Source organism: Sorex fumeus, unplaced genomic scaffold (assembly GCF_029834395.1).
Source record: "Sorex fumeus unplaced genomic scaffold, SorFum_2.1 ptg000047l, whole genome shotgun sequence".
In the NCBI taxonomy this organism is placed as follows: Eukaryota; Metazoa; Chordata; class Mammalia; order Eulipotyphla; family Soricidae; genus Sorex; species Sorex fumeus.
The window spans coordinates 26,991,735-27,018,846 of NW_026606104.1; the positions used below are offsets into that span (position 1 = coordinate 26,991,735).

The 27,112-nt window shown below is 38.2% G+C and overlaps 1 protein-coding gene across 1 annotated transcript in view; it reads left to right on the forward strand.

Annotated features, from left to right (window-relative positions):
* The window catches only part of SLC44A5 (solute carrier family 44 member 5), a 415,088-nt gene that overhangs the window by 369,945 nt on the left and 18,031 nt on the right, over positions 1 to 27,112 (forward strand). The window contains exons 10-16 of the mRNA XM_056123215.1: positions 3,826 to 3,938; positions 11,226 to 11,357; positions 16,959 to 17,058; positions 18,745 to 18,837; positions 21,335 to 21,422; positions 21,906 to 22,168; positions 23,083 to 23,177. Of these exons, the coding sequence (XP_055979190.1) occupies positions 3,826 to 3,938; positions 11,226 to 11,357; positions 16,959 to 17,058; positions 18,745 to 18,837; positions 21,335 to 21,422; positions 21,906 to 22,168; positions 23,083 to 23,177 (884 nt within the window). The remainder of the gene's footprint in view (positions 1 to 3,825; positions 3,939 to 11,225; positions 11,358 to 16,958; positions 17,059 to 18,744; positions 18,838 to 21,334; positions 21,423 to 21,905; positions 22,169 to 23,082; positions 23,178 to 27,112) is intronic.

The window sequence follows — 27,112 nt, forward strand, 5'->3', positions numbered from 1 at the left end:
GCTGCCACAACGAAGGAAGACAAAAATGATCGTCTGTACTTTCAATGCACGTACGCTAGCATCAAATGCATCCATCGAGGACCTGATGGTACAAGCGCAAATGATCAAGTACAACATCATTGGTCTGACCGAGACAAGAAGGCACGAATCTCACCATGCCGTTTTCGACACTGGAAAAGAATTGTTCCTCGGAACATGTGATAAAAGAGGTGTCGGAGGCGTTGGTGTCCTTTTCAACACAAACTTGGCCATGAGCATTGATTCATTCGAATGCCTAACAACCCGAATCGGACGTTTACATTTGAATAGATGTGCCTCACTGCCGGCAGTTTCTATCTTCGTTGTCTATGCACCAACATCTCATTATGATGAAAGAGAAATCGAGAAGTTCTACATGGAGCTGGAGAAGTTCTATAAAGAAGACCACACCTTCTACAAGATCATTGTGGGTGATTTTAATGCCAAGATAGGACCTAGAAGATCAGCTGAAGAACTTCATATTGGGACCCATGGCCTTGAATGGAATAAACAGGGTGAGAGACTGTCTGAGTTCATCATGTCGACCAAGACCATCCATGGTAACTCACAGTTCCAGAAGGCAGAATCTAAACGTTGGACATGGGAGTCTCCCGGTGGATGATTCCACAACGAAATAGACCACATCATATTCAATCGACGGTTTTGCCTGACTGATGTCGCTGTTGTCCCAAAATTCCGAATGGGATCAGACCACCATCTCTTTCGTGCAAAATTCTACTTCACAGAGCGGGGAGAAAGGGCTGCAAAGTTTAAAAAGAGAACTCCCAGAACGACCACCAACTGGGAGCTCTTTGGCACTATTGCGGCAACATGGGAAGATGCCATTGTTGACAACATTGACGAGGAATACGATCAACTGGTTCAGCACCTCCATGATTGTGCGAAGAATGCCAAGAGAGAGATAGCCACAAAAAAAAAGTCTGTCTTTGAAAACTCTTGAGCTTATTCGCCAGCATGGTTTGGTGCATGCCTCAGGCAACCGCAAGCTAACGTCCAAGCTCGCAAAGCAGTGCAGAGATGCAATCAAGGAAGACCTCAAAGAGAGAAGAGCAGAAGTGCTGGTAGATGCGGCAGAAGCCGGGACAAGTATTCGTAACGCCCGCCTGTCCTTCGCCAACTACAAGACCAAGATGACTGCCCTCCGACGTTCTGATGGATCTATCACATCGATTGTGAGTGTAGAAAGGTCGGACTGTAGCTGAATCTCACGAAGACAATGTATGCGCAATGGACTCATTTCTGATATTTCATTCACTCTCAATGGAACAAACATCTCTGAGTGCAACAGTTATATGTACCTAGGTTGAGAACTCAACATGATGAACGACCTGGCACCTGACTTGTGCAGGAGGAAGAGAGCGGCATGGAACACCTTCAGGAGCATAGAAAAAATAGCTAAGAGGATGAAGAACCTCCAGCTCTGAGTACATCTCTGCAACTTCACCATTCTTCCTGTATTAACGTACGCCTCAGAGACCTGAGCACTATGACAACAGGTTGAGGATGTTATTTGTGTCTCCCAAAGAGGAGTCGAAAGAGCTATGCTTGGAGTATCATGCTTCATTCAAGTGAGAGTAGGAATCCAGAGTTCCGACCTCCGTCAATGATTGAGAATCAGGGATGCTGTCTCGTTTGCCAAGGTGTCGAATATCAGATGGGCTGGACACATAATACGATTTGAAGACGACCATTTGACTAGTGCTATTACCAACTGGATTCCACAGGATGTCAAAAGATCGTGTGATTGCCCACTTATGAGATGGTCAGACTTCTTTGTCAAGACCTTGAATGAACAGTTTGAGGCTCTTCGTGTTCCTGTAGCGAGCAGAAGCCATTGGGCTACACTAGCACGTGACAGGGAGGAATGGAGACGTAACTGGTGCCCACTCGAGCAAATTGATGAGTAATGGGATGTGAAGTGATCAATTGATCAAGTGATTGGTCAGCTTTAGCCTGGCAGTACTGGTGGCCCACCAGGGTCAGAATAAAGGAAGAACTGGTGGTATCTAGGAGACATTCAGTGCACGGGATTGCAGTCAAAGTTTTACAATTTCAAGCTTTATCTATCTCTCTGGATGTTAAGTATCATTATGCAATTCTGAATTTATTGAGAACCTTTACGCTCAGCGCATTTTGAACTCCCGAGTAACCTCAATGAGCTTGGATGTTCAATCTCTAGTACCCCATGTGGTCCCCCACATAATCCATGAATGCATAGCCAGGAATAAAATCTGAGTACTGCTGGGTGTGGCCCAAATTTTTTTTTAAAAAATTTCCAATCATATATTATTAAAATCATTAAAGTGTTTATGGCTTGAAAAGGTAATGGCTTCTGATCCTAAAAGTATAGATCCTAAAAGTATAAGACTATGATCTAAGAAGGTACTTTGATTTCTCATCATGTAGGTACCTTCCATGTCTTACAATACCATGCTGCCAGCTATCCAGTGACAATAGTTAAGATTTTGTTTTTGGAGCCTGAAAACAATATAATCATAAAATGTACCAGATTATTCATATTATTATTATTATTTTGATTTTTGAATCACACCCAGTGATGCTCAGGGGTTACTCCTGGCTCTGAACTCAGGAATTACTCCTGGAAGTGCACAGGGGACCATATGGGATGCCAGGGATTAAATCCAGATTGGCCATGTGCAAGGCAAATGCCCTCCCCACTATACTATCATGCTGGCTCTCTGCATATTATTATGTTTGTAAAATTGAAGATAAAATTAAAGGTTTAAGTTATTTTTTTATTTGGGTTTTTATATGATACTCAGTAGTTCTCAGGGGATGGTTCTTGCTCTATGCACAGGAATAACTCCTGCGCTGCTTGGGGAACTATATGGGATTTCAGGGATCGAACCTGGATTCGCTGCTGCAAAGCGAACACCCTACTCTCTGTATACTATTGCTCCAGCCCCAGGAGAGGTATAAATTCTTTGACAGTCAAACTTGTAATCTTAATCTATTCTCTTTGATGAGATTATCTGGTAAATTTCATTGAGTTAAAATATATATACATATATATGTGTGTGTTTATATATGAAGCAGGGAGAAACATTTCCCATAAATCAGTCAAATTATTATAAGAAATTAAAACAGAAGAATAGTGACCACTGGTCACTTCATAAATCACATGGCCCAGGAGACATAAAAGTCTTATCATTGTTCTAAATAAAAACCCACAGAACACTATAGACCTAAAATAGATATTTGATGATGTCAGATATCACAACCTAACAAAAGATAATTAAACCATAGCAATAATAAATACAAAAATATCAATTTAGGGACTTTTCCAGTTAGCTGATTTTTCTGGTGCTTCTTAGTAAAACTGTTCCCTCTTCTAGATAGAATCCAGTATTTCCCAAAGTGGGAGATACTGAATCCTGGGTAACACTGGAATAATCCAGAGACTCAATAATAGCTTCTCATGGGATTAAAAGTGTGACTTTCTGTTTGGTGGCTTCAAGAGAATAGAATTTCTGCAAAGCACTGGTGATTTTTTTTTTCTTCAAAGGAGGCAGTAGATCTAATACATTAGTTACTGGTACCCATGTGATTGATTCATGTGTAAATACCTTGATGTTCTCTCTCTCTCATATGGAAGGCTTAACTGAAACCATCTTTTTCTTTCAGTCATAGTTTCATCATTATGTTGCTATAGCTGGGTAAAATAAGATAGTATAAAAATATTTTGAATTGAAATGTCTTAATGTTTTTATCATGTTTTATTCAGCATAATTGGCCCCTGTGTTTATTGTGTGTTTTCTCTTTCAGTGGCTTTACTATTGCCATGATCCTCAGTTGGTTCTTTGTGATACTTCTGAGGTTCACAGCTGGATTACTCTTCTGGGTCTTCATGTTTGGTTTGATTGGAGTTTTAGGTTATGGTGAGTATCACCCTTCTTAAAATCACAAAATATCAAAGGAATATTCTTTTTGGTTGCCTTTATCAGTTATCATGAAGTATTTTACTTGCAGTAAATTTATTTTTTTATTTGTTTCCCCAAAGTGTTAACCTGAGCAGTTTGTTTAATCATGCATTTGTTGTATCAAAACATTTTCTTCCTTATTTTGGAAAAAAAGTGCTATCAAAGCACATTTTTCTTTCCGTTTTTCCCTACCAATCTTTGCTCTTACACCCCAGTGGTATTAAAGAGGTAGAAAGAATCTCTTTTAGGTCAATAAAAAACATTCCAGACAACTTATTTTATTCCTTTAACTTGTCTATCTGATCCAAGAGCAGTCTGCATTGTTAAAGAGGTGTGATCTATCTTTCTCTCAATTTAGTCCATTTTTTTTTCTTTTTTGGGTCATACCCAACAATGCACAGGGGTTACTCCTGGCTTTGCACTCAGGATTACACTTGGCATTACTCCCCGGACCAGATGGGATGCTGGGAATTGAATCCAGGTCAGCCACAATGTACAAGGCAAACGCCCTACCCACTCCACTGTACTATAGCTCCAGCCCCTAATTTAGTACTTTCAGTCCACGTAATTTAGCTGACCAGTCCTCCATAATGAAGTATTACCCTTTGCACAGGTATTCTGAATTATACTCATTGGATGGAGAGTTACTGTTTCAGTGTTGAAATATTGACTGACTCGATAGGCCTGCTTAAAAGCAGTACAAATGCTATGTACTATAACTGTAATTATATCTGTCTATAATAAGCACTAATCAATTAAACTAAAGGAATTTAAATCTCACCCAAGAATAATACAACACAAGTAGCAGCATTATTTCTGCCTTTTAAGAAGTGTGTGAACCAATACTTGAATGTGTGATAGGTTTCATTTCAAAAGAATGATTTCTGGGGCCAGCGATATAGCCCAAAAGATGAGTGTGCACAACATATTCCAGCACCACACCTCCACCAGTGTTGCAGTGTCCTACTTATCTATAATATTAGAACAAACAGTGGTATCTCTATTGCATAAGATTGTGAGGATTAAATGAGGAAATGAATATGAAACTCTCAGCACTTCCTAAAGCACTTAAACATTCCATATATGTTGAGTTGTGGTTATTATGCTTCTTACTTACATCCTAGCATGTTTCTAGACAATGCATATCTCTTTGGGTTTTCTTTATTTGTTTCTTGTAGAGGACTTGAATCTGTCTGTTTGAGGATCATAAAACTCTACTTCCAATCATATACTCCCAAGGATAATTTTTAAAAAATTTTTATTAGTGAAACACCATGAGGTACAATTGTAGACTTACAAATTTTTGTGCTTGGGTTTCAGTTATACAATGATCGAGTATCCATCCCCCCACTAGTGCCCATTCTCCACCACCACTAATCCCAATATCTCTCCCACCCCCATCCCCCCATCCCACCCTGCCTCTGTGGCAGGGCACTCCCTTTTGTTCTCTCTCCCCTTTTAGGTGCTGTGGTTTGCAAAAGAGGAATTGAGTAGAAATCATATTCGGTCTATAGTCTACTTTCAGCATGCATCTCCCATCCTGGGCGGATCTTCCCAATACCCTTTATTTGGTGTTCCCTTGTCTAACTGAGCTGCCTTTATCCCTAGAGTGTGCAGCTCGCCCAAGGATAATTTTTATAAAAAAAATACATCATTGCTTCTCAGCCTTTTGGCTATGATCAAGTGTAGTATAAAATATACATCTTTAAATGTTATTATAGTTTAGAAAATATATTAACAATAGTATTTAATTTCATTGTATTTGTGTACAAAGTTACTGGACACCACCACCATCACCACCAAAGAACCAGTGACCCTGCATCACTGTCCAAAAATCCCTTATTTATAAGTACTTGTGTTTCTGTTTGGAGCTTAAAAAATACCTTCCTGCCCTTTGCCACTTTTAAGTCTAAGCATGTGATTTAGTCAATCTTTTATCGTCTTCAAGAAGAAAAGGGTAGTAAAGTCTACTATTGATTTTACTGAATTGTCTCAAAGATCAAGAAAAATTCAAGACTGGCTGTAGTACAATGCTGACAGTAGCAAAGAGAAAAAAGATGGTTATTATCTAAGAAGTACAGGTAAAACCAGCAATATCAGCATCCTACTTCCTCCTTACATAGCACAATCCAGAAATTAATGGTGTGGCAAATAAATTTGAAATTATTTGGCGGGGGAAATATCCAAGTAGATTAGGAAAAATGCCCAACACTATGTAACTGACCTCTGCTACTACCATCTTAGACAGCCAACTCTCTTCCTATTCCTGGGAAACCAATCATTTTCTACTGACAGCAGCCTACTTACTGGGGCAAAGACCAATGTGGATGTGTCCTACTGAGGAAAGAAAGCCAGGCTATTTGTGTGCAAATGATTGTAAGCAGCAGTAGAACAAATCTTATTGACCCAGAGCAAGATTAGAGAGACCTATTCCAGACAGGCCATATAGCACGACGATTTCAAATATGGATTTAGATATTGAAAAAGACACAATCCCTGAGTCACCACATATTTATTAACTATGATTTTCTGCTAGTATATAGTCTCTAATTTAGCATTTCTCCAACCATACAGTAGTAAATATGAGTCAAAGTAATGTACATAGATAGTTAAAAAGTTGCATAGTACATACTAACTAATCTTAAATAGCTTATTCTATTGTTGCTTGTTATATAGAAATATTATGAAAAAAGAGAACTTGAAGCTCAGGGGGTTGTGCCTTTAAACAAAAAGAGCTAATACAGAAGAGAGAAGAAGTAGAGAAATAAATTGGAAAACGCGGTAGGGCGTTTGCCTTGCACACAGCCAACATGGCTGACCCAAGTTCGATTCCTCTGCCCCTCTCGGAGAACCTGGCAAGCTACCGAGAGTATCTCGCCCACATGGCAGAGCCTGGCAAGCTCCCCGTGACATATTCGATATGCCAGACACAGTAACAACAAAGTCTCCAATGGAGACGTTACTGGGCCCGCTCGAGCAAATTGATGATCAACGGGAGGGCCTTTACTTACTTTACTTTTAATACTTTCACATCTGCCTATATGAAGAAAGAAAATTTTGTGGAGGGCCCTATTGTTTTTTTTTAATAGCAAAAAAGTGCTATTTTTTATATAATGTATTTTTATATAATGTATTATTTTGCTGAGTTAATAGAAAATAAGAAAATCTCTTAAAATTCTTAAATATTTTGGGGGGCTGGAGTGATAGCACAGCGGGTAGGGCATTTACCTTGCATGCGGCCTACCCGGGTTCAATTCCTCCATCCCTCTCGGAGAGCCTGGCAAGCTACCAAGAGTATCCCGCCCACACAGCAGAGCCTGGCAAGCTCCCCGTGGAATATTCGATATGCAAAAAAAACGGTAACAAGTCTCACAATGGAGACGTTACTGGTTCCTGCTCGAGAAAATGATGAACAACAGGAGGACAATGACAGTGACAGTGACAATATAACTGGCAGTGCTCAGAATTTACTACTATCTCTGGGCTCAGGAGTCACTGCTAGAGGGGCTCAGGGAAACACAAGCAATGCTGTATATTGAAGTTGTTTTAATGCATACAAGGCCAGCACCTTACCTGCTGTACTATCTCTTCAGCCAAATAAAAGTAAATAAAATTACACCCACATTCTTAATTAAAATTGGGGGGGATGAGCCTAAAGCATGTGTATGAAATTCTAGGTGGCCCCTTCCACTGCTCCAATCAGGAAACTTGAACTGAAACTTCAGCAGTGTTAGAACTGGAAACTTTAACATTTGTCTGGGAATCTGGAAAATATCAAAAATGAGCCAAGTTTGGTAATATTTTAAGGTTGTCACAGAAACAGAAATATCTTCGGTAGACCAAATCACCCAGTCAGGTCAGTAGGTTTCCAGAGGCGGAGATGAACAGAGTATGAGTCATAATCAAAGATTACTCACCATGCAAGAAAAGTCTTCTCATTATGAAAAATAAAAAATACAAACATTAGATCAGTGTTCAAGAGAGTCAGATATGGAAATCGGTAAGTATAGAACATGAAGTAACTATGCACAAAGTGTTTATAAATTAAAAGATCAAGTTAAAAACAAATAATGAAAATGTCCAAACATAAATGAAGATTAACTAAATAGAATATTGAAAATATCAGTTGAGGGGCCAGAGAGATTGTACTGTAGGCAGAGTGTTTGCCTTTCATGCAGCCAACTTGGGTTCAGTCCCTGGCACTCTCTATGTTCCCTTTAGTCCTGCCAGGAGTGAAGCCTGAGCACTGAACTAGGGAGTAAGCCCTGAACACCACTGAATGTGGCCTCAAAGCCAAATAAATGGAGTTTCGAGGTATAGTATATGAATGTCATTGTAGTACAGATAAAATATTCAAATTTAAAAATATAGATTAAGTGCTGTACAGTGGTTAAGGCACTTGCCTTGCATGTGGCTGCTCCTGGTTTGATCACTGGCTCTGCATAGTGGAACCCCCTGGCCCTCCCACCAATGCAGAGCTAAGACTAGCCCTTTAATGCCACCAGATACGATCCAAACTTTCCCCCAAGAAATAGTAAATGATTGTTTAAATTAGGTTAAAATAAAATTGTTAGATTATATTAATAGAAAATAAAATGAAAGATTTATTTGTTCAGCAGATATCAAGTAGTGCCTTTATAGTTGCTAGATGGGATGCTATCTGATTTAATAAAATCAGTAAAGTCAATTAAATATCTAAAATTGTACAACACAAAATCAAGTAGCTATTGTGTAAAGACATCATTTTGAGAGAGACCTATAAACAAAAAGACAAAGGTCTTTATTCTCTCTTATAATTTACTTATAAGCCCAGGTAAATTATCTATTTGTAGTGATTATTGGGGTCTGGCAGATTGTATAGGGGTTAGGGCAGCAAACCATGTTGAATCCCTGGCACCTATGGTTCTCAGAGCACTGTCAAATATGCCTGGTGGTTCCCAGAACTGCAGGACCCAAGCAGCATCACATCCTTGGGTTCACTGAACTGCTGGTTGAGTCAGCAGAGTATTGCCTGGAGTGGCTACCAAACTCACTGAGTACCACTTGGGGTGACCACCCCATCAACACACACACACACACACACACATGCACACACACACACAAGAATACAAGAATATGATGTTTGCTTTGGAAAATAGAAAAAAAGAGAACAGGTAAAGGGCATTATCAGAAAGTATTATGATAATAAAAGTGCAAGCTGCAATATATTATAGGGTATATCTTTTCAAGAGGGCACCAAGATAAAAACCCTGAACGGGAAATGTTGTTAGACATTGGATTAGGGAAAAAGTTTAATACGATGAGTATATTGCAAGAGCAAAATCCCAAAGAATGTGTAGAAGTGTGTAGAGGAAAGGACCAGAAAATTGGTGTAGTAAGTAAAAGGAAGAACAACAGAATAGGAGGCTTTAGAATTTATCAGGGGTCAGAGCTTTATAGTTGTTTGTCAGATCTTGCCTTTTACTCTGAGTGAAACGAGAAGGTAAAGAAGGGTTGAAAATAGAAAGGGAATATGAAGTGATTATTCCTCTAGTCCCTGTGTTGAGAAAAGATTGTAGTGAAGGAAGAGCAGAAATAATCAGAACAATATGAAGGACTTGCAAAAGCCCTGTTCTAAACAAGGGAAATACAGAACATCATGGCTACCATGAAAATGGACAAGTATTTCCAGAAGGAGCTGTGGTTTTTAATGTGGAATCAACTGACTTCTGATGTATTGAATGTATATAATGAAAATGAAGAGCCAAAATGGCTTCAGAGATGAATAAATAGTGTAGGGATTAAGGCACTTGTCTTGCATGTACTGACCTTGATTTGGTCTTTGTGTACCACGTAGGCCTCCATACATCTCAGAGCACAAAGCTGGGAGTAACCCACCAACACCATTGGGTGTGACCCAAACATTTAACCTAAAAAACAGGAAAAATGACACTGCTATAAACTGAAAAAAGGAAAATTTGAGTAAAATAAGGCTGGTTTAGGAATAGAATTGATTGGAGTTTTGGATCTGTTGACTTTAGATCATTTATTTTCATTAAACTGGAGGTGTTTGGTATGCATTTAAATGTACAAGCAAGATTTATAGTGTATAAAATGTAAAAATATTTTATGGTATTCAAGCCATAAAACTGCCCAAGATCACATTTAAAATGTCTAGATAGCTGTGTATACCAAGAATGGCACTCAGAAATTATTGAATATTAAGGGGTCAGGGGAAAAAATAACTCACAAAATCAGCAAAAAAGAGAAACACGCATTTTGAAAAGCAAGATGAGGTACTAAGAGCGGTGAGGAAAGGAAGGAGTGCCCAACCATGTCAAATTATGTTGATAGATCAAAAATATGAAATTGAGAAGTGACCTTCAAGTTGGAAATTGACAGAGATATAATAATTAAAATAATGAGGGGGCTGTCAGAAAATGGGAGAGGAGAATAATAATAAATAATATAGATGACTATACTGTATAGTTCTGTCACAGTATGAAATAAGAAGTGAGGACGAGGGTCTGGAGAGATAGAACAGTGAGTAGGGTACTTGCCCTGTATGCAGCTGACCTAGGTCTAATCTCCAGAATCCTAAATGATACCTTGAACCCCACCAGAGGTGATCCCTGAATGCAGATCCAGGAGTATGTCTCCCTGGTGAGACCCAAAAAACAAAACAAGACAAAAAAGATCACTCAGGAATCACTTCCGTTGATACTCAGGGAACCATATGTGGTGTATGCCAGTAATCAAACCAGTTTTGGCTGCATGAAAGACAAGAGCCTTAACCTATATACTATATATCCAGCCCCTGTTTTTTCTTTAATATTAGAAAATTTAAATACATTGCTATTGCTCTTATTACAAAAATTACAGCGTGTTTTTACATAACTTCATATCTTGTTTATTTACTTTAAAGCATCTTAGTGATTATTCTGTTTTACTAGATTCTCTCCTCTTAACATGGAAATGTAATTGCTTACTATACACATAAACTCTTTATTGAATCAGTCACTATTGGTGGTCATTAGGATTATTTCTATTTGTAAGGACATTTGCAACCGTGAATTTGCCAGCATCTTCCAGACAAGTGGTAAAAACATTTACCTTTAGACTATTAGCTGTTTATCACATATTTGCTGTTCAAATATGAATCCTTTTTCAGAAATGACAATGCTAACAGTTCTATGTAAATATGTGTGATAAATCACTAACTTACAGCTCAAAAACATTTTTATTGGTTTTTTGTTTCATTTTCAGGAATATGGCACTGTTACCATGAATATAACTATCTTCAGGAAAAGCCAATGCCTCAATTAACTATATATAGCATTGGGATTCAGACTGATATAAGCATGTACTTTCATCTGAAACAGATGTGGTTCGTACTTAGTGAGTAGATTTTAAGGATTGATTTGTTAAAATTGTAATAATTTTTTATAAAAAACTTAAGGTTGTACCACCAATTAAATATATTACTAATACATTGACTTATACTAATACATTAATAAATTGACTTATTTCTGTAAGCATACTAGCTACAGAAAATGGTAAGGTCAATCAGAGGAATTTTTCATATAGTCTAAGAAAACATTATCTTGGTATAATTTCAAGCTATTGCCTTCAACTTAAGATGATTTGGATGAGGAGGTGGCGGGGGGAGAGGCACACTGAGATCATTGGTGGTGGAGAATGGGCACTGGTGGAGGGATGGGTACTGAGCATTGTATGACTGAAATGTAATACAAAAGTTTCTAAGTCTATAACTGCACCTCACAGGGATCCATTAGAAAAAAAATAATTTTTTTAAAAAAATAATAAATAAAATAAAAGTAAAGAAAGAATAAATGAGAAAAATAGCATCACTCTTCAGAAGTAAACATCCTGTAAAGGTTTAAAAAAAAGATAATTTGGATGAGGATACTCTCAATCCTGGAGTCACCAAAATCTCAGCTTGATAAGTATCATTTATCTTCCTTTGGGCTGGACTGATAGCACAGTGGGTAGGGCATTTGCCTTGCACATGGCCAACCCGGGCTCGATTCCTTCATCCCTCTTGGAGAGCCCGGCAAGCTACCAAGAGTATTCCGCTCACATAGCAAAGCCTGGCAAGCTACCCGTGACATATTCAATATGCCAAAAACAGTAACAACAAGTCTCACAATTTGTTGTGAGATGTTACTGGTGCCCGCTCAAGCAAATCGATGAGCAATGGGAGGACACTACAGTGCTATATCTTCCTTTACTTTATGGTCTCTCTTCCTCTTTCCCAAACTCTTTCTAAATAAAACTATTTTTACTTCTTTCTCTCTCTCTCTTTCTCTCTCTCTCTCTCTCTCTCTCTCTCTCTCTCTCTCTCTCTCTCTCTCTCTCTCTCTCACACACACACACACACACAGAGCTGGTTTTGATGAAGATGTTCATATGTTGGGGCCGGAGCGATAGCACAGCCAACCCAAATTTGATTCCTCCACCCTCTTGGAGAGCCCCACAAGCTACCGAGAATATGTTGGCTGCATGGCAAAGCCTGGCAAGCTCCCCGTGACGTACTCGATATGCCAAAAACAGTAACAAGTCTCACAATTTGTTGTGAGACGTTACTGGTGCCCGCTGGAGCAAATCGATGAACAACAGGAAGACAGTGCTACAGTTCATATCTTAGTATCTAAGAAGAATAAAAGGAAGAACACTTGATGAGGGTAGTAACAGTTTTTAAAGCATGATGATTTCAGAGATTGTTTTAGTTCTCTGATCTTGGAATGACTATTACACTATTCTTTACCCTTCACAGAGATTTGAGTTGTTTGATCAATATTTTTAAAATAATCTCTACATCTTGCTTATAAAAGTTATTTATGTATTGTTTAATTGAGTCAGGCAAGACATGTTTGAGGAAGCTTAGTAAGTAGCCTGAAAGAGATTATATCTTCATATGGGCCATCATGTTTCCATGTGGGTTCTATCCTCATAAATTTATAACCTTGATTTTTTTTCAAGGCTTTCAAGAACATACCTAAATTCTACATCATCTACCTACATACCTACATCACCAGTGTGATATTTGTTTACAATTTTGGGATACTTTCTCTGAGACCAGATTATAATCATACCCTACCTAAAATACCTTTTTTCTAAGACTAAGACATACGGGAGGCAAGTCTTTTAAGCAACTTTATTTTGGCAGAGATCCTTAATCTTTTTGTTTATTTGGGGGCCACACTTAGTGGTCCTCAGGTCTAATCTAACTCTGTGTACAGGGATCATTCCTGGTGGTGCTCCAGGAGTAACGTACACACCAAATTTGAATACTTTGTGGCAAAGTCCCCATTAGATTCCTTCATCTACTAAATTCATGTTTCTCTTTTCCTTGGAAAATAATGAATCAAAATATCAAATCCTTGCTCTTTGGCCTTCCAAACCTAGCTCTCATGCAAATTAGCTGCCTTCAAATATCAGTTTTAAAAGTATGTGGCAGAAAAGGTGTTTCATTCAAGCAACTTCTTTTTAACAAAAAAAAATTATGCATTTTGAGGACCAGGAAGTAGCTCAATGGTAAAGCATATGCTTTATGTCAATGAGGCCCTAAATTTGATCACCAACATCATCCTTCCCTCCCACCCCACCCACCCCCGCCAAAATGTCAGACAGCTTGGGATTTGCATCCTTTTTACTTTTCTTAAATTTGAGTGATTTCATGTATATTCAGCAATCTTCTTTCTTTTCTTTTTTTGTTTTTCTTTTTGGGTCACACCTGCAATGCAAAGGAGTTACTCCTATCTCATGCACTCAGGAATTACTCCTGCCGGTGCTCAGGGAACCATATGGGATGCTAGGAATCGAACCTGGGTCGGCAGCATGCAAGGCAAACACCCTACCTGCTGTGCTCTCGCTCCAGCCCCAGCAATCTTCTTAATGCTATATACCACTTATCAAAATGATAAGTTTTATCATTATGTATTAGCACTCTCTAGATTTACTCTCAAGTATTTTCTAAGCTACACTTTCTAAGGTTATCCCCCTCCTAACTATTCTAAGACCATCCACATAAAACTCACGAAAATAATCAGAATCTGCCACTGGAAAAGTTGCAATGTACTCGGAGGAAAATACAGTGCTACTTTTGTTTTCAAGTCTACAAATAGCACTGCACTGCACTGTCCTCCCATTGTTCATCGATTTGCTCAAGCGGGCCCAGTAACGTCTCCATTGTGAGACTTGTTGTTACTGTTTTTGGCATATCGAATACATCACAGGTAGCTTGCCAAGCTTTGCCATGCGGGCGGATACTCTAGGAAGCTTGCCAGGCTCTCTGAGAGGGATGGAGTAATTGAACCTGGTTCGGCCTCATGCAAGGCAAACTCCCTACCCGCTGTGCTATCGCTCCAATCCAAGTCTACAAATAGTACTCTCAAATGAGCTTTAGCTTCCATACCCAAGTTATCAGGAATTAATTATTTGATCTGTATTTGGACAAAATTCCAGCCACCAGAGATAAGGGTATATATGTGAAATTATACTCATTGACAGAAACACTGGAAATATGCTGAGTTTTGTGTACAGGTGTTACTGTTTTATTTTTATAGGCCTTAGATATTATTAGTAGACAAATCCATTCTCACTCCATGCTGTAAATGATCATAGTATCATCTTTTGAGAAATTAGGTATGCCAGTTATTCTTTATTTATTTTCAAATTTATTTCTGATGTTCCAATTCAAGCACAAGGAAAAATATATAAATGTCTCTAGTACAACCATCTTGGATATATGATTTCCAAAGGTAGAATTCTAAATACAATGTTCTTTATCAGTGCAATTTTAAAAAATAAATTATTTCTGCTATGTTCCACATTATTAGATTTGTCTAAGGATGATAATGGTTTTTAGCTTAGAATGCTTATACTCCATATTTTGGACTCAGTTCAGTGTTTTAAGAGGATGTATATGCATGGATACTAAGACTTCCCATATTTGGGCTAAGTTATCTACTTATTTGGAGATATTAATTCAAGAATGTAGGATGTAACATCTGAATATTAATGGTACTATAATGGACAATAAAAGTTGCAATAGCACCATAAATAGCACAGCGGGTAAGGTGTTGCTTTGCATGCGGTCAACCAGGGTTCTATTCCTCTGTCCCTCTCGGAGAGACTGGCAAGCTCCCCATAGTATATTCGATATGTCAAAAACAGTAACAAGTCTCATAATGGAGACATTACTGGTGCATGCTCGAACAAATCGATGAACAATACCAGGACAGTTCTACAGTGCTACTATAATGGACTGCAATAGTGCATGCTCTGTCACTGGAAGTTAGACACAAGCAGAACCACTCTCTAGCAAGGATACTACAGATGGAGATTTAACTTTCTGTTTCTTTCAGTTTCTTATTCTATTATTAGCAACACTATGCTTTCTTAATATAAGACTCATAACTTACCATATTTTTACCAGGATGTATCATAAAATGAATAGAGATTTAACAAAGTGTGTTTTAAGTTTTAAATTTTAAGTTTTCCTAAAATGTTATTACTAAATTTAAGATGTGCCTTAGAATTGAAGAAATGTACCAGTTAAAATATTTAGCTTGAAGTAAAAAGAAACTAATTCAAAATAATTGAAAAATAAAATGAGAACAAGTTGTAGACAAAGCCAGAACACTTTAAGAACTTATAGCTATCTCACCAAATTCAAATGTAGCAAGGCAGCAAATCGAACTTTCAGGATTCAGGATACTAAAAGCTAAAAAGGAGCCCAAAATTTCCTTTCCTTGTTCTTCTATATATGCAGTTTGTTTTTTGTTGTTATCTTTTGCCAATTTACTTTTGATTTATAAACTTCAGTTAAAGCTAAACTAGATTTTATGTCTAATTCTGAAACATTTATTAAACAATCTGGGTTGGATTTGTGCCCTAATTCCAATAATATACTGGCCATAATGGATGGAAACAAAACTAAAATGTTGCAGTCAAGACTCTACCATCAATTTTAATTCAAAGTTTTCTCTGAAATTGTTCTCTTATTCACTGAAATATAAGTGGAAATTTCTGAAATAGAGCTGTCTAAAGGAGCCCGTCCTTCCTTCCATACCTATTGGATCATTTCTATAATTGGTGTGAAAAGTTCCTTCCTGGAGATAAGTGAAGTAAATTATTGAAAGGAATCATTGCTTAAGGGTTTTGTTTGTTTGGGTTTGGGGGCCACACTCAGCAATGCTCAGGGATTACTCCTGGCTCTGCACTCAGGAATTACTGCTGGCAATGCTCCGGGAACCATGTGGAATGACAGGGATAAAACCTGGGTTGGCATCCTTCAAGGCAAGCTCCTACCTACTGCTTTGCATAAGGTTTCAATCTAGATTTCTTAGCAGGATGGACATAGGTCACACTCATCTGTGGGATATAAAGTAACAGAATGGGAGAGTAACACCCAAGAGTGGAGAGATAAGGATCAGCAGGTCTGCTCCACTGCTTGGAAACCAGCCTCACATGCTGTGGGAAAAGGCAGCTCAGATGGAGAAGGGAACACCAAGTAAAGGATATTGGAAGGACCCATTTGGGTTGAAAGATGCATGCCGAAAGTAGACTATAAACTGAACACCTTGCTCAGTCAATACCTCTATTGCACACCACCACAACAAAAAGGAGAGAGTACAAAAGGGAATGCCCTGCTGCAGAAGTGGGGGATGCGGTGGGGGTGGTGGGAGTCATATGGGAAACATTGGTAGAGGAGAATGGGCACTGGTGGAGGGATGGGTAAACGATCATGGTATGACTGAAATGCAAACACGAAAGTTTATAAGTTTGTAACTATATTATGCTGATTCACTAATAAAAAAAATTAGAAATAAATAAATAAAAATAAAGGGAATTTCTAAACTTTTTTCTGCTTTAATTATGAAATATCAATCATGAAGCTAAGTCCTACTTTTTGCTATGTAATTTTGTACTTTTTGTATTGATTTGTATAACATACTTTTTTTCTATTTAAAGTGATAATACTCTGCAGCTTTGAAGTGTTGATCATCGTCATGCTGATTTTCCTAAGGGAAAGAATCCGAATGTCCATTGTCCTGCTGAAGGAAGGGAGCAAGTAAGACCCTGATGGAGAAATTCATATACTTATGCCAGTCAGTCAGAATAGTCATTATCTATTGGGTAGATTGTCCAGACTTTTTTTCTTAATAATATTTATTTAAAAGGTCTGATTTCCATTCAGTGCTGGCTCAAATTGAGACTATTGGTTTCAACCAATAGGCTATTAAATTGGTTGAAACCAATAGTTGGTTGAAACCAATAGGCTATTAAATTTTTCAACATCCTCAGTCCCCAGTTATCTGAGAGTAACATAAAGTTATAACTAGTCTATGTATTAGGACTTTTAACACCAAATGTATGTTACTAAAATAGCATATGTGAAAAAAATATTGATGTGCTACATAAAAGTTGTACTATATATTGCTTTATTCCCATACTAATCAATGTGTTAATATGACTGATAAGATCATTTGTAAAACTTTAAATCACCATAATCTTATAGTTAATTTTGTGCTTTTTCCATTTCTGTTTGTATGACAAAATTTGCTAATAGGCAGAAAAGTCCATCTTAGTTATATAAGACTATATAATTTATATAAAAAATTTTTATCAGAAAATCATATTCATTTTTATTTTAAGATTCCATGAAAGACATTATATTTACTTGTAAAATTTGTCTTGGGAAGCAGTAATGTCTATAGTTTCCCAACTATTCCAAAAGGTTACCTAATACTGTAAACTTTTGAATAATATATGGAACATAAAGAAGAGCATTATTAGAAAACCAAAAGTGTTCTCTATTTAAAATGTTTAAAACTAAATTATTAATGACCACATACCAAAATTGTTTTAAATAGTCTTCAAGATTATTTTAACAAAATCATAATCATGCTACCTGAATGTTTCTGGTTAAAATAGTCAACAAGCACTTTGTTAAATTAAACTCTTCCTTTCCACAATAACTGAAGCCCTTTTATTAGCCACTGAAAAATACTGGTTTGCTGTATTTATGGAATAATATGATATTATGCAATTCACTGTAACTTGCCCTACTATTTTTTCTCTTAAGTGTGTGTGTGTGTGTGTGTGTGTGTGTATGTGTGTGTGCTGTTTGTGTGTGTATCTGTAAATGTAAGGACCTGTGACAGGCTGATTGCTTACTTAAAGGAAAAAATAAAACTGGAAAGGGTGTGAAAATGGTGAATATAGGAATGTGTAACAATAAGAACAGTGAGAAGAGCAAAGCTCAAATTATCAAACCAATGCAAAGATAATTCAGTATGTGTCCATGTATTAGTAATGGGAATATTTCATGATAATTTTCATGGCTATATCTGTTTTGAGTTTAATCAGTTGGCTTATGCAAAACAATATGAGGATCTAGACAAATGAAAGGAATACTATGATGGTAATGTAATCAATCTTTATTACACAGAGGCATGAGTTTGGGGAATTTTGACAGTAATGTGAGCATTGAAACAAACCTCTAATTTAAAATAAATACATGAATTTAAAAAATAATAATGTATTTGTTACTAAGTGATAATTATTACTAATAACAAAAGACATTTAAAAAATAATATGCCATAGTTAACAAGAAAACGGATGATGGTTATTATCACTGTTCTTAGAACTCATTCTAAGACATTTATAATTCTTTCAGATAAAAGCTTAATTGAGACCAAGGGGGCTAATTATAACTCTGGATCATTTTGAATTTCATCTATTTGTTTTATTTCAGAGCCATCGGATGCATCCCTACTACATTATTTTATCCATTTTTAACTTACCTTTTCCTGTCTATCTGCATTTGCTACTGGGCTGTGATAGCAATGTATCCTTTAGTAACTAACCTTTTTTAAACATTAGGTCTGCATATTCTGTTGAATTTTTCCTCAGATAGATAGTATTGTAGTTTTGACTTTTCCTCATATTTAGTACTACTCTATGGAAATATAACCTAAGAAAGATCCTGTGTATTGTATTTTTTTTCTTCCCTTTTGGTTTATGGTCTACACCTAGTGTTTTTCAAAAGATCCTGGCTTGGTGCTCGCTGGTTACTATCAGTAGTGCTCAGAGAAACATGCAGCACTGGAACAGGAACTCAGAGTTTCACATATGCAAGACAAGTGCTCTTCCACTTGATCACTTGATCACTTGACCCCGTTAGTCATCGATTTGCTCGAGTGGGCGCCAATAACGCCTCCATTTATCCCTGTCACGTGCTAGTGTAGCCCAATGGCGTCTGTTCATTCTAGGAACATGAGGCGCCTCAAACCGATCATTCAGGGTCATTACGAAGAAATCTGATCATCTCGTAGGTGGGCGGCCACACAGTCTTTTAACATCCCATGGAATCCAGTTGGTAATGGCTCTAGTCCAGCGGTCGTCTCCAAATCTCATTATGTGTCCAGCCCATCTGATTTTCGACACCTTAGCAGACGAGACAGTGTTCCTGATTCTTGACTGTCAACGGAGGTCAGAACTCCGGATTCTTTCTCTTATTTGCATGAAACGTGATACTCCAAGCCTAGCTCTTTCGATTCCTCTTTGGGAGACCTGAATAGAGTTCTCATCCTGTTTTCGTAGGGCCCAGGTCTCTGAGGCGTATGTTAATGCAGGAAGAACAGTGGAATCAAAGAGATGTGCCCGGACCCAGAGGTTCTTCGTCCTCTTAGCTATTCCTTCAAAGCTCTTGAAGGTGTTCCAAGCTGCTCTCGTCCTCCTGCGCAACTCAGGTGCCAGGTCATTCACCATGTTGACTTCTTGACCTAGGTACACATAACTGTTGCATTCGGAGATGGTCATTCCATTGAGAGCGAATGGAACGTCAGGAACGAGACTGTTTCTCATAAACATTGTCTTCATGAGATTCAGCTGGAGTCCTACCTTTCCACACTCACAGTCAAAGTTGGCCAACATTTATGCTGCTTGGCTAATGTTTGGTGTTATTAGAACAATGTCCTCAGCAAAGCGGAGGTGATGTAGTTGCTGACTGTCTTCACTCCCATTGCTTCCCATTCCAGTTGTCACATGACGTTCTCGAGGGTGGCACTGAAGAGTTTCGGTGAAATGGTATCACCCTGCCAAACCCCTCTCTTGACATGGATGATCACTTCTTTGTAGATTGGTGAGATCCTGGTAGTGAATCTGTAATACAGTTCACGGAAGATGCTGATGTATTGAGTTTGAATGCCCTGATTGGCTAAGGCTTCAATGACTGCTTCTGTCTCAACAGAATCAAAGGCCTTCTTTAAATCAATGAATGTTAGACAGAGCAGCATCTTGAACTCCTGAGAAACCTCAATGAGCTTGGTTATCATGTGGATATGGGCATCGAACTGAATCCTTTGCGGAACCTGGCTTGCTCGCATGGTTGTCCTTCATCTAATGTTCTGCTGATCCTATTCAGGATGACTCCAGCGAACTGCTTGTAGATGACAGACAATAGGTAGATAAGGCGATAGTTGCCAATGTCATGGATGTCTCCCTTCTTATACAGTAGTACAGTCCTGGTTTTCCATTGGAACAGAACCTTGCATTCAGACAAGTAGTGCATGAAGGGCTGAGTCAGTGTATTTATGAGTACTAATGGCAGATTTTTCAGGTGTTCAGGTCTGACCTTGTCTGGGCCTGGTGCTGTTCATTTCTTTACCGACAAAATGACGAGTTGGATTTCGGAAGAGAGAATGTTGGGAACGACATATTCATGCTGCAGTATTTGGTATGTGGGTAGGTGGACCTGGCTATCAAAGAGATCTGACTAGAAGTCATGGGTAATCTTCTCCATTGCCCTTCTGGAAGATGTGATAGATCCATCAGGATTTCGGATTGCAGTCATCTTGGTCTTGTAGTTGGCGAAGGACAGGCAGGCGTTACGAATGCTTTTCCCGGCTTCTGCTGCATCTACCAGCACTGCTGCTCCTCTCTCTTTGAGTACTCTTCCACTGAGCTATATGTGAAGCCCCTATTTTATTTGTGTACGAAGTCTCTAGCTGACCTCCATTATATTCTTCTTGACTTAACAAATAGATGAATTACTAAAATGTTACTACTTTGTTCTGTTTGGAGTTGGCTTTATGGCTTTTGGGTGGTGGTGGGTGGAGCAACTCCTTGCTTTGTGCTCGGAGGTAACTGTCAGCAGTGCTTTGGAGATCATGATGTACTAAGGATTAAACCTAGTCCTCCTCATGCAAAGCATTTACTCAGCCCATTGGGCTATCACTCAAGTCCTAGAGGGTTTTATAAAATTAATCTCTAAGCATAATTTTAAGTTATTTGTATACTTACAATATACAACAAATAATTTATCCTTAATAGAATTCACTTAGGTACTTGGCTACATCAGGGATACCTATATACAAAGTGGTATCCCCAGATGGACTATGTAAATATGAAAATTCTACCTGTAGCCCAGAGGTAAGTTTTTTCTAAGGCCACCTTTTACTTACTTCAGTATAGAACTGTACTACATTTGCAATAGCAGTTTTAGGAATCATCCTGACATTCTCGGGTATACATGGTAATCATCATAGATAAGGTGGGTCAGGTGATGCTTAAGAGCACTGAAAATGGTGAGTAGACTAGAAAACATGCTTTTCTGATCTCATTTGTCCTATCATATAAAAGTAGGTATTATCAACAACAGAACTAATAAACATGAAATGATATTGGGTAATGATGATGTCCATTGGATGAAAATCAGATAGTTTTTCAAAGCATATTAAAGAACTGTATAAGGAATGTGAGAAAAAAATAAGGATAACAGCAGAAACTGATGGTGGGAATGTAGAACATACAATTGGATACTACGTAAGAGAAGACAGAAAGTCTATTATCTTGGAATGCTAGTTAAGATTCTATTATCCATGTTATGCTTTTTTGTTTTCTTTTTGAGTGCAGGTGTTTAATGCAACTGAAATTGCCAAAGTTTGCCCTGGGGCTCACTGTAATTTTGCTTTCTATGGTGGAAAGACCCTGTACCATCAATACATCTCTTCCTTCCATATACTCAATCTGTTTATCTTTCTCTGGCTTATAAACTTTATAATTGCATTGGGCCAGTGTACTCTTGCTGGTAGCTTTGCTACTTATTACTGGACCTTAAAAAAACCTGATGGCATCCCCTCATATCCAGTATTTACTTCATTTGGACGAGCTGTGCGGTAAGTTTCATTTTGACCCCTATACCTACCTTACCAGTTATATTTTAATGTACTTACACAGCATTGTTATGGCTATAATTCAAGTGGCAAGAAAATAATGTCAGAAAGTATGATTCAAGATCCTTGGCAGTCCATTGTCTTAGTCTGGTTTTATAACTACAGTTTTATCACCTTATAAAGTTATGGTATAAAAGAGAAGGTCAAGAGAAGTCAAAATGATAGATTAAGGATGAGTGTGGCTGCCTCTGCTTCATCTTGGTATCATTTTTTGTAGATGAGGGGCAGGGCAAGTTGTATATGGTTTAAAGTCTTTATGAGAAACCTTCACAACCTAAATGGGAATATAAGATCTTTCTTAGAAATTCAGATGCTTTTACTTGTAAAATTACTGTTGCTATTGTTATTTGTTTTTGGACCACACCTGGCAGTACTCAGGAGTTACTCGTGGCTTTGTGTTCAGAGGTCACTCCTAGAAAAGCTTGGGAGACCATGTGGGACCAGTTACTGAACTTGTGTCTCCTTCATGAAAAACATGTGCACAACACCTTGGGCTATCTATCAAGTGTGTTGTTACAATTATTTGACATTTCTTTAGATAATAGTCACTTTCACTGTCACTATCCTCCCGCTGTTCATCGATTTTCTCGAGCGCACCCAGTAACATTGTGAGAGTTTTTGTTACTGTGTTTGGCATATCGAATACGTCACGGGTAGCTTGCCAGGCTTTGCCATGGGGGAAGGATACTCTCAGTAGCTTGATGGGCTCTCCAAGAGGGGCAGAGGCATCGAAGGCAGAGGAATCGAACTCCGGTCGGCCTAGTCAGTCATGGGGCAGGAGCAATAGCACAGTGGGTAGGACATTTCCCTTGTAGATAATAGTAGATAATTTTTATTCTTAACTTATCTTTACCCAGATATCACACAGGATCCCTAGCATTTGGATCTTTAATTCTTGCATCAATTCAGTTCTTTAAAGTTACCTTAGAATACCTGGACACTCAACTTAAAGGTAATATTCCAGAATTTCTGTTTTCTAAATATGTATTTTCTAGACTTCTGTAAAAAGAATAAATAGGGGCATGGTGTTAGGTGAAACAATGACTATAACTTGGACTGGGGTGGCTAAGATAGGTGTTATAAAATAGGGATATATTTTGAAGACAAAAACCATAAAACTTGCTGAGGGGTGTGGATAGGAGGGGTATCAAGAGAAGCAATAGTGAAAAAAAGAATAGAGGAAATGTGTGAGACGCTACTTACCAAGATTTAGAAACAAATTCAAAAAAAGAGATTTAGAGTTGTGTTTTGACATGCTAATACTGAGCTTTGTCAGGCAATTTCAAGCCTAGAGTTAAGTGTAGGTCAAACTGAAAATATAAGCATGAGAGTCAATACACATGCATGCACATAGAGTTCATAGTTAGATAAAGTCTAATTATAACATACTTTAAAATTTATATTATTAATTACAAAAACAGTCTTGAAACAGAAGTTAAAACACATTTCCTGATTTTTTAAGCTTAATAAAAATCTATAGTAAGTATAATAGTGTAGCAATTAATATGACTCAAGAATGAATGTAAAAATAAATTATTTAAGACCACTCAATGAGGAAAGGATATTCTCTTCAACTAACATCATAGGAAAACTGGATCTCTACATCCAAAAGGATGAAATTTAACTTAACTTAAATCATGTACAAAAATTTGTTTCATAATGGATTAAAATCCCAAACATTCACTGTCACTGTCCTCCCATTGTTCATCGATTTGCTCGAGTGGGCCCAGTAATGTCTTCATTGGAGACTTTGTTGTTACTGTGTTTGGCATATTGAATACATCACGGGTAGCTTGCCAGGCTCTGCCGTGTGGGCGAGATACTCTCGATAGCTTGCCGGGCTCTCTGAGAGGGGCAGAGGAATCGAACTCGGGTTGGCCATGTTGGCTGCGTGCAAGGCAAATGCCCTACCCCTGTGCTATAGCTCCAGCCCCACAATCCTAAACACTAAAATGCAAAACCTTAGAATAAAGCATGGAAGGAAATCTTCCTGGCAATGAATTTGATAACAGTTTCTTAGATATGACTCCGTAAGTATAGCGAACAAAAGAAAAAAATATTAAATTAGTGTTCATCAAAATAAATATTCCTCAGAGGATACTATCAAGAGAGAAAAGATACCCCACAAAATGGGAGAAAGTATTTGCAAATTATATGCCACACAAATTCTCATATTTGAAATATATGAAGAATGTCTATAACTCAAACAGAAAATCTGATTTAACAGGGGCAAGGAATATTTGTGATAATGTATTATTTTCAACTTTGAGATATAACTGATAAATAACATTATTACTATATTTATTGTGCAACTTGTTGACTTCTTACACCTATAATGTGAAAGTTTTCCTACACTGAGGATCACCTCACATACTGATTTTTCTTTCTTTTTTTTGTAAGACTATTTAAGTTATATCTTGGAAAACTTGAGCTATACAGTATCTCTTTGTTTTTTGTTTGGGGGATACACCCTGTAGTGCTCAGGGCCCATTCCTAGCTCTGCGCTTCAAGATCACCCTCGGCATAATTCTGGGGACCACATGTGGTGCCAGGTATCAAACCTGGCAGGCAGCATTTAAATGGCAGCAGGTAGGGCTTTTTGTCTTTCATGCCATCAACCTGCATTTGATTCCTGGAATCTTATATAGTCCTCCAAACACCTGGTCAGCCATATGCAAGGCCAGTGCCCTGCCAATTGTCCTGTTGCTCTGTCCCACAATTAGACCTTAACACCTTGCTCATCTTATTGAAAAAAAAAGTCTAGACATTTTTTTCTAGCCTGTCCCTATTTCTCCCTCCCCTTTGCCTATGTCAACTATCATTTCACACTTTTTCTGTTAGCTCATTTTTCATTTTAATTGGTATCTGCAAGTAATGCCATATGTTTTTGTCTATATCAATTATTTCATTCAATTGTGCCTCCTAGGACCAATTTTGCTGTTGTACAAGCCATATTTTCTCCATTTTAAAGACTTGATGATATTCTTTTGTGTATTTTCAGCATATTTTCTTTATTTCTTCACCATAAAATGACTTTTATGTTATAAACAGAATTTCAAAAAAAATGGGAAAGTAGCTATTTCTGAGATAATGGTTTCATTTCCCTTTGCAGTGCAGAAATGGGTCATGCACACAGCACGGCATGAGAGTTCCCTTTTCTCTATATCCCCACCAACACTTGTCATCTCTTGTATTTTTGTTTTGTTTTGTTTTCGTTTTGATTGTAGAAAGCCTAACATGGGGCTGGCTTCTCTGAAAAGTGGAATATCTTACCGGGTACCCTGTTATTGCAACAGTTGAGGGACCGGTGGGGCTCTCCTGGATGCAGCGTGTACTCGGAAAGACACGGGGGGGGGGTGTCACAGAGTGTGCGGCTCTGGGGGTCACTTCCGGGTCAGAAGCCAGAGGGGCTTTTCTCGCTGCCGTACCTGGTACCCACCTGCAGACCTCCTGCTTCTTCCTCTGCACGCCCTGAGCTCTGCTTCCTAGCTCTGAGTCCCGCCTTGGAGAGCGTTTCCCCTGGGGAGTACAGCAGTGGCCCTGTGGACGTGGATGGTGAGACCGCCACGGGGCCCCTGCGGCAAAGGCAAAGCACAGCTGGGGTGATGGAGCCTGGTCACCAGTGGGAAAGGGAGGGTTGCACAGCGTCAGAGAGATGAATTCTTGGCTGTAGTGGATTTTCTGGGGTACTGCTGAGGACTTCTGTTCCCGGTAGTGAAGGTTAGCGGAAGCGGTTAGCAAGGGACAGTGGGTAATGACTGAGATCTTGCAAGGATGAAGAAAAAAAAAATATATATATATACATATATATACACATATATATGCACATATATTTAATTCTTTAAACTATATTTAGGGCTGGAGTGATAGCACAGTGGTAGGGCGTTTTCCTTGCAAGGCTGGCCCGGCCAAGCCAGGGTCGATTCCTCTGCCCCTCTCCGAGAACCTGGCAAGCTACCTAGAGTATCTCTCCCGGCAGGGAAAGCCTCGCAAGCTACCCTTGATGTATGATATGCCAAACACAGTAACAAGTCTCACAATGGAGGCGTTACTCGGCCGCTCCAGCAAATCGATGAACAAGGAGAAGACAATGCTACAGTGCTATTGTTGAGAACATACATATATAAAGTCTTGATTAATTGATCCCCTTATTATTAAATTATGGCCTCTGTGTCTTGCTACACCTTTTTTTTCTGCTTCATGTTATTTTGTCTTATAAAAATATATAGCTACTCCTGATTCAGTTTGGTTTCTATTTATTTTTTAATTTTTATTTGCCTCACTGTGGTTCTCTTAAGTTTAATCTATTTTGGTATTTTTTTTAACTTTCTAGATATGGATGTATTTCCCCATTATTAAGGGTTTTTTTTTCTATTGTCATTGTTTCTTTGCAGAGACTTTCTATCCCTTTCCCGCTGTCTCATTTCTCATCTTAGTTCCTCTTTGATGTATGTGTTAATCTGCTTGAAGATCTTCCATGGTTCTTTAAGCTAATTTCACTTTTTTTCCTTCTTCCTTTTGTCCCACCAAATGAAAGAATTGCACTGCACTGACTTTGAATGTTGATCTTCTCTTCCACTTGCTCTAGTCTTCAGTTGACCGTTTCTGTTGAACTTTTCATTTAGTTGTATTCTTCAGCTCCCTGAACGATGTTTGATATTTTTTTCTTTCTTGAAGTTCTTGCTCCTGTTATGCCTTGCTTCCCTGCTTATTGACAGTATGTTTATCACACCATTTTGAACTCTTATCAGGTTAAACACTTACCTCCATTTCTGGATATTTGTGGTTGCTCTTTTGTTTCTTTTTCTCCCCCCTCACTTATTCTCTATACTTATTTCCATGCACTAGATAATACAATCACCTCTTTTAATTTTGATTGACAGGACT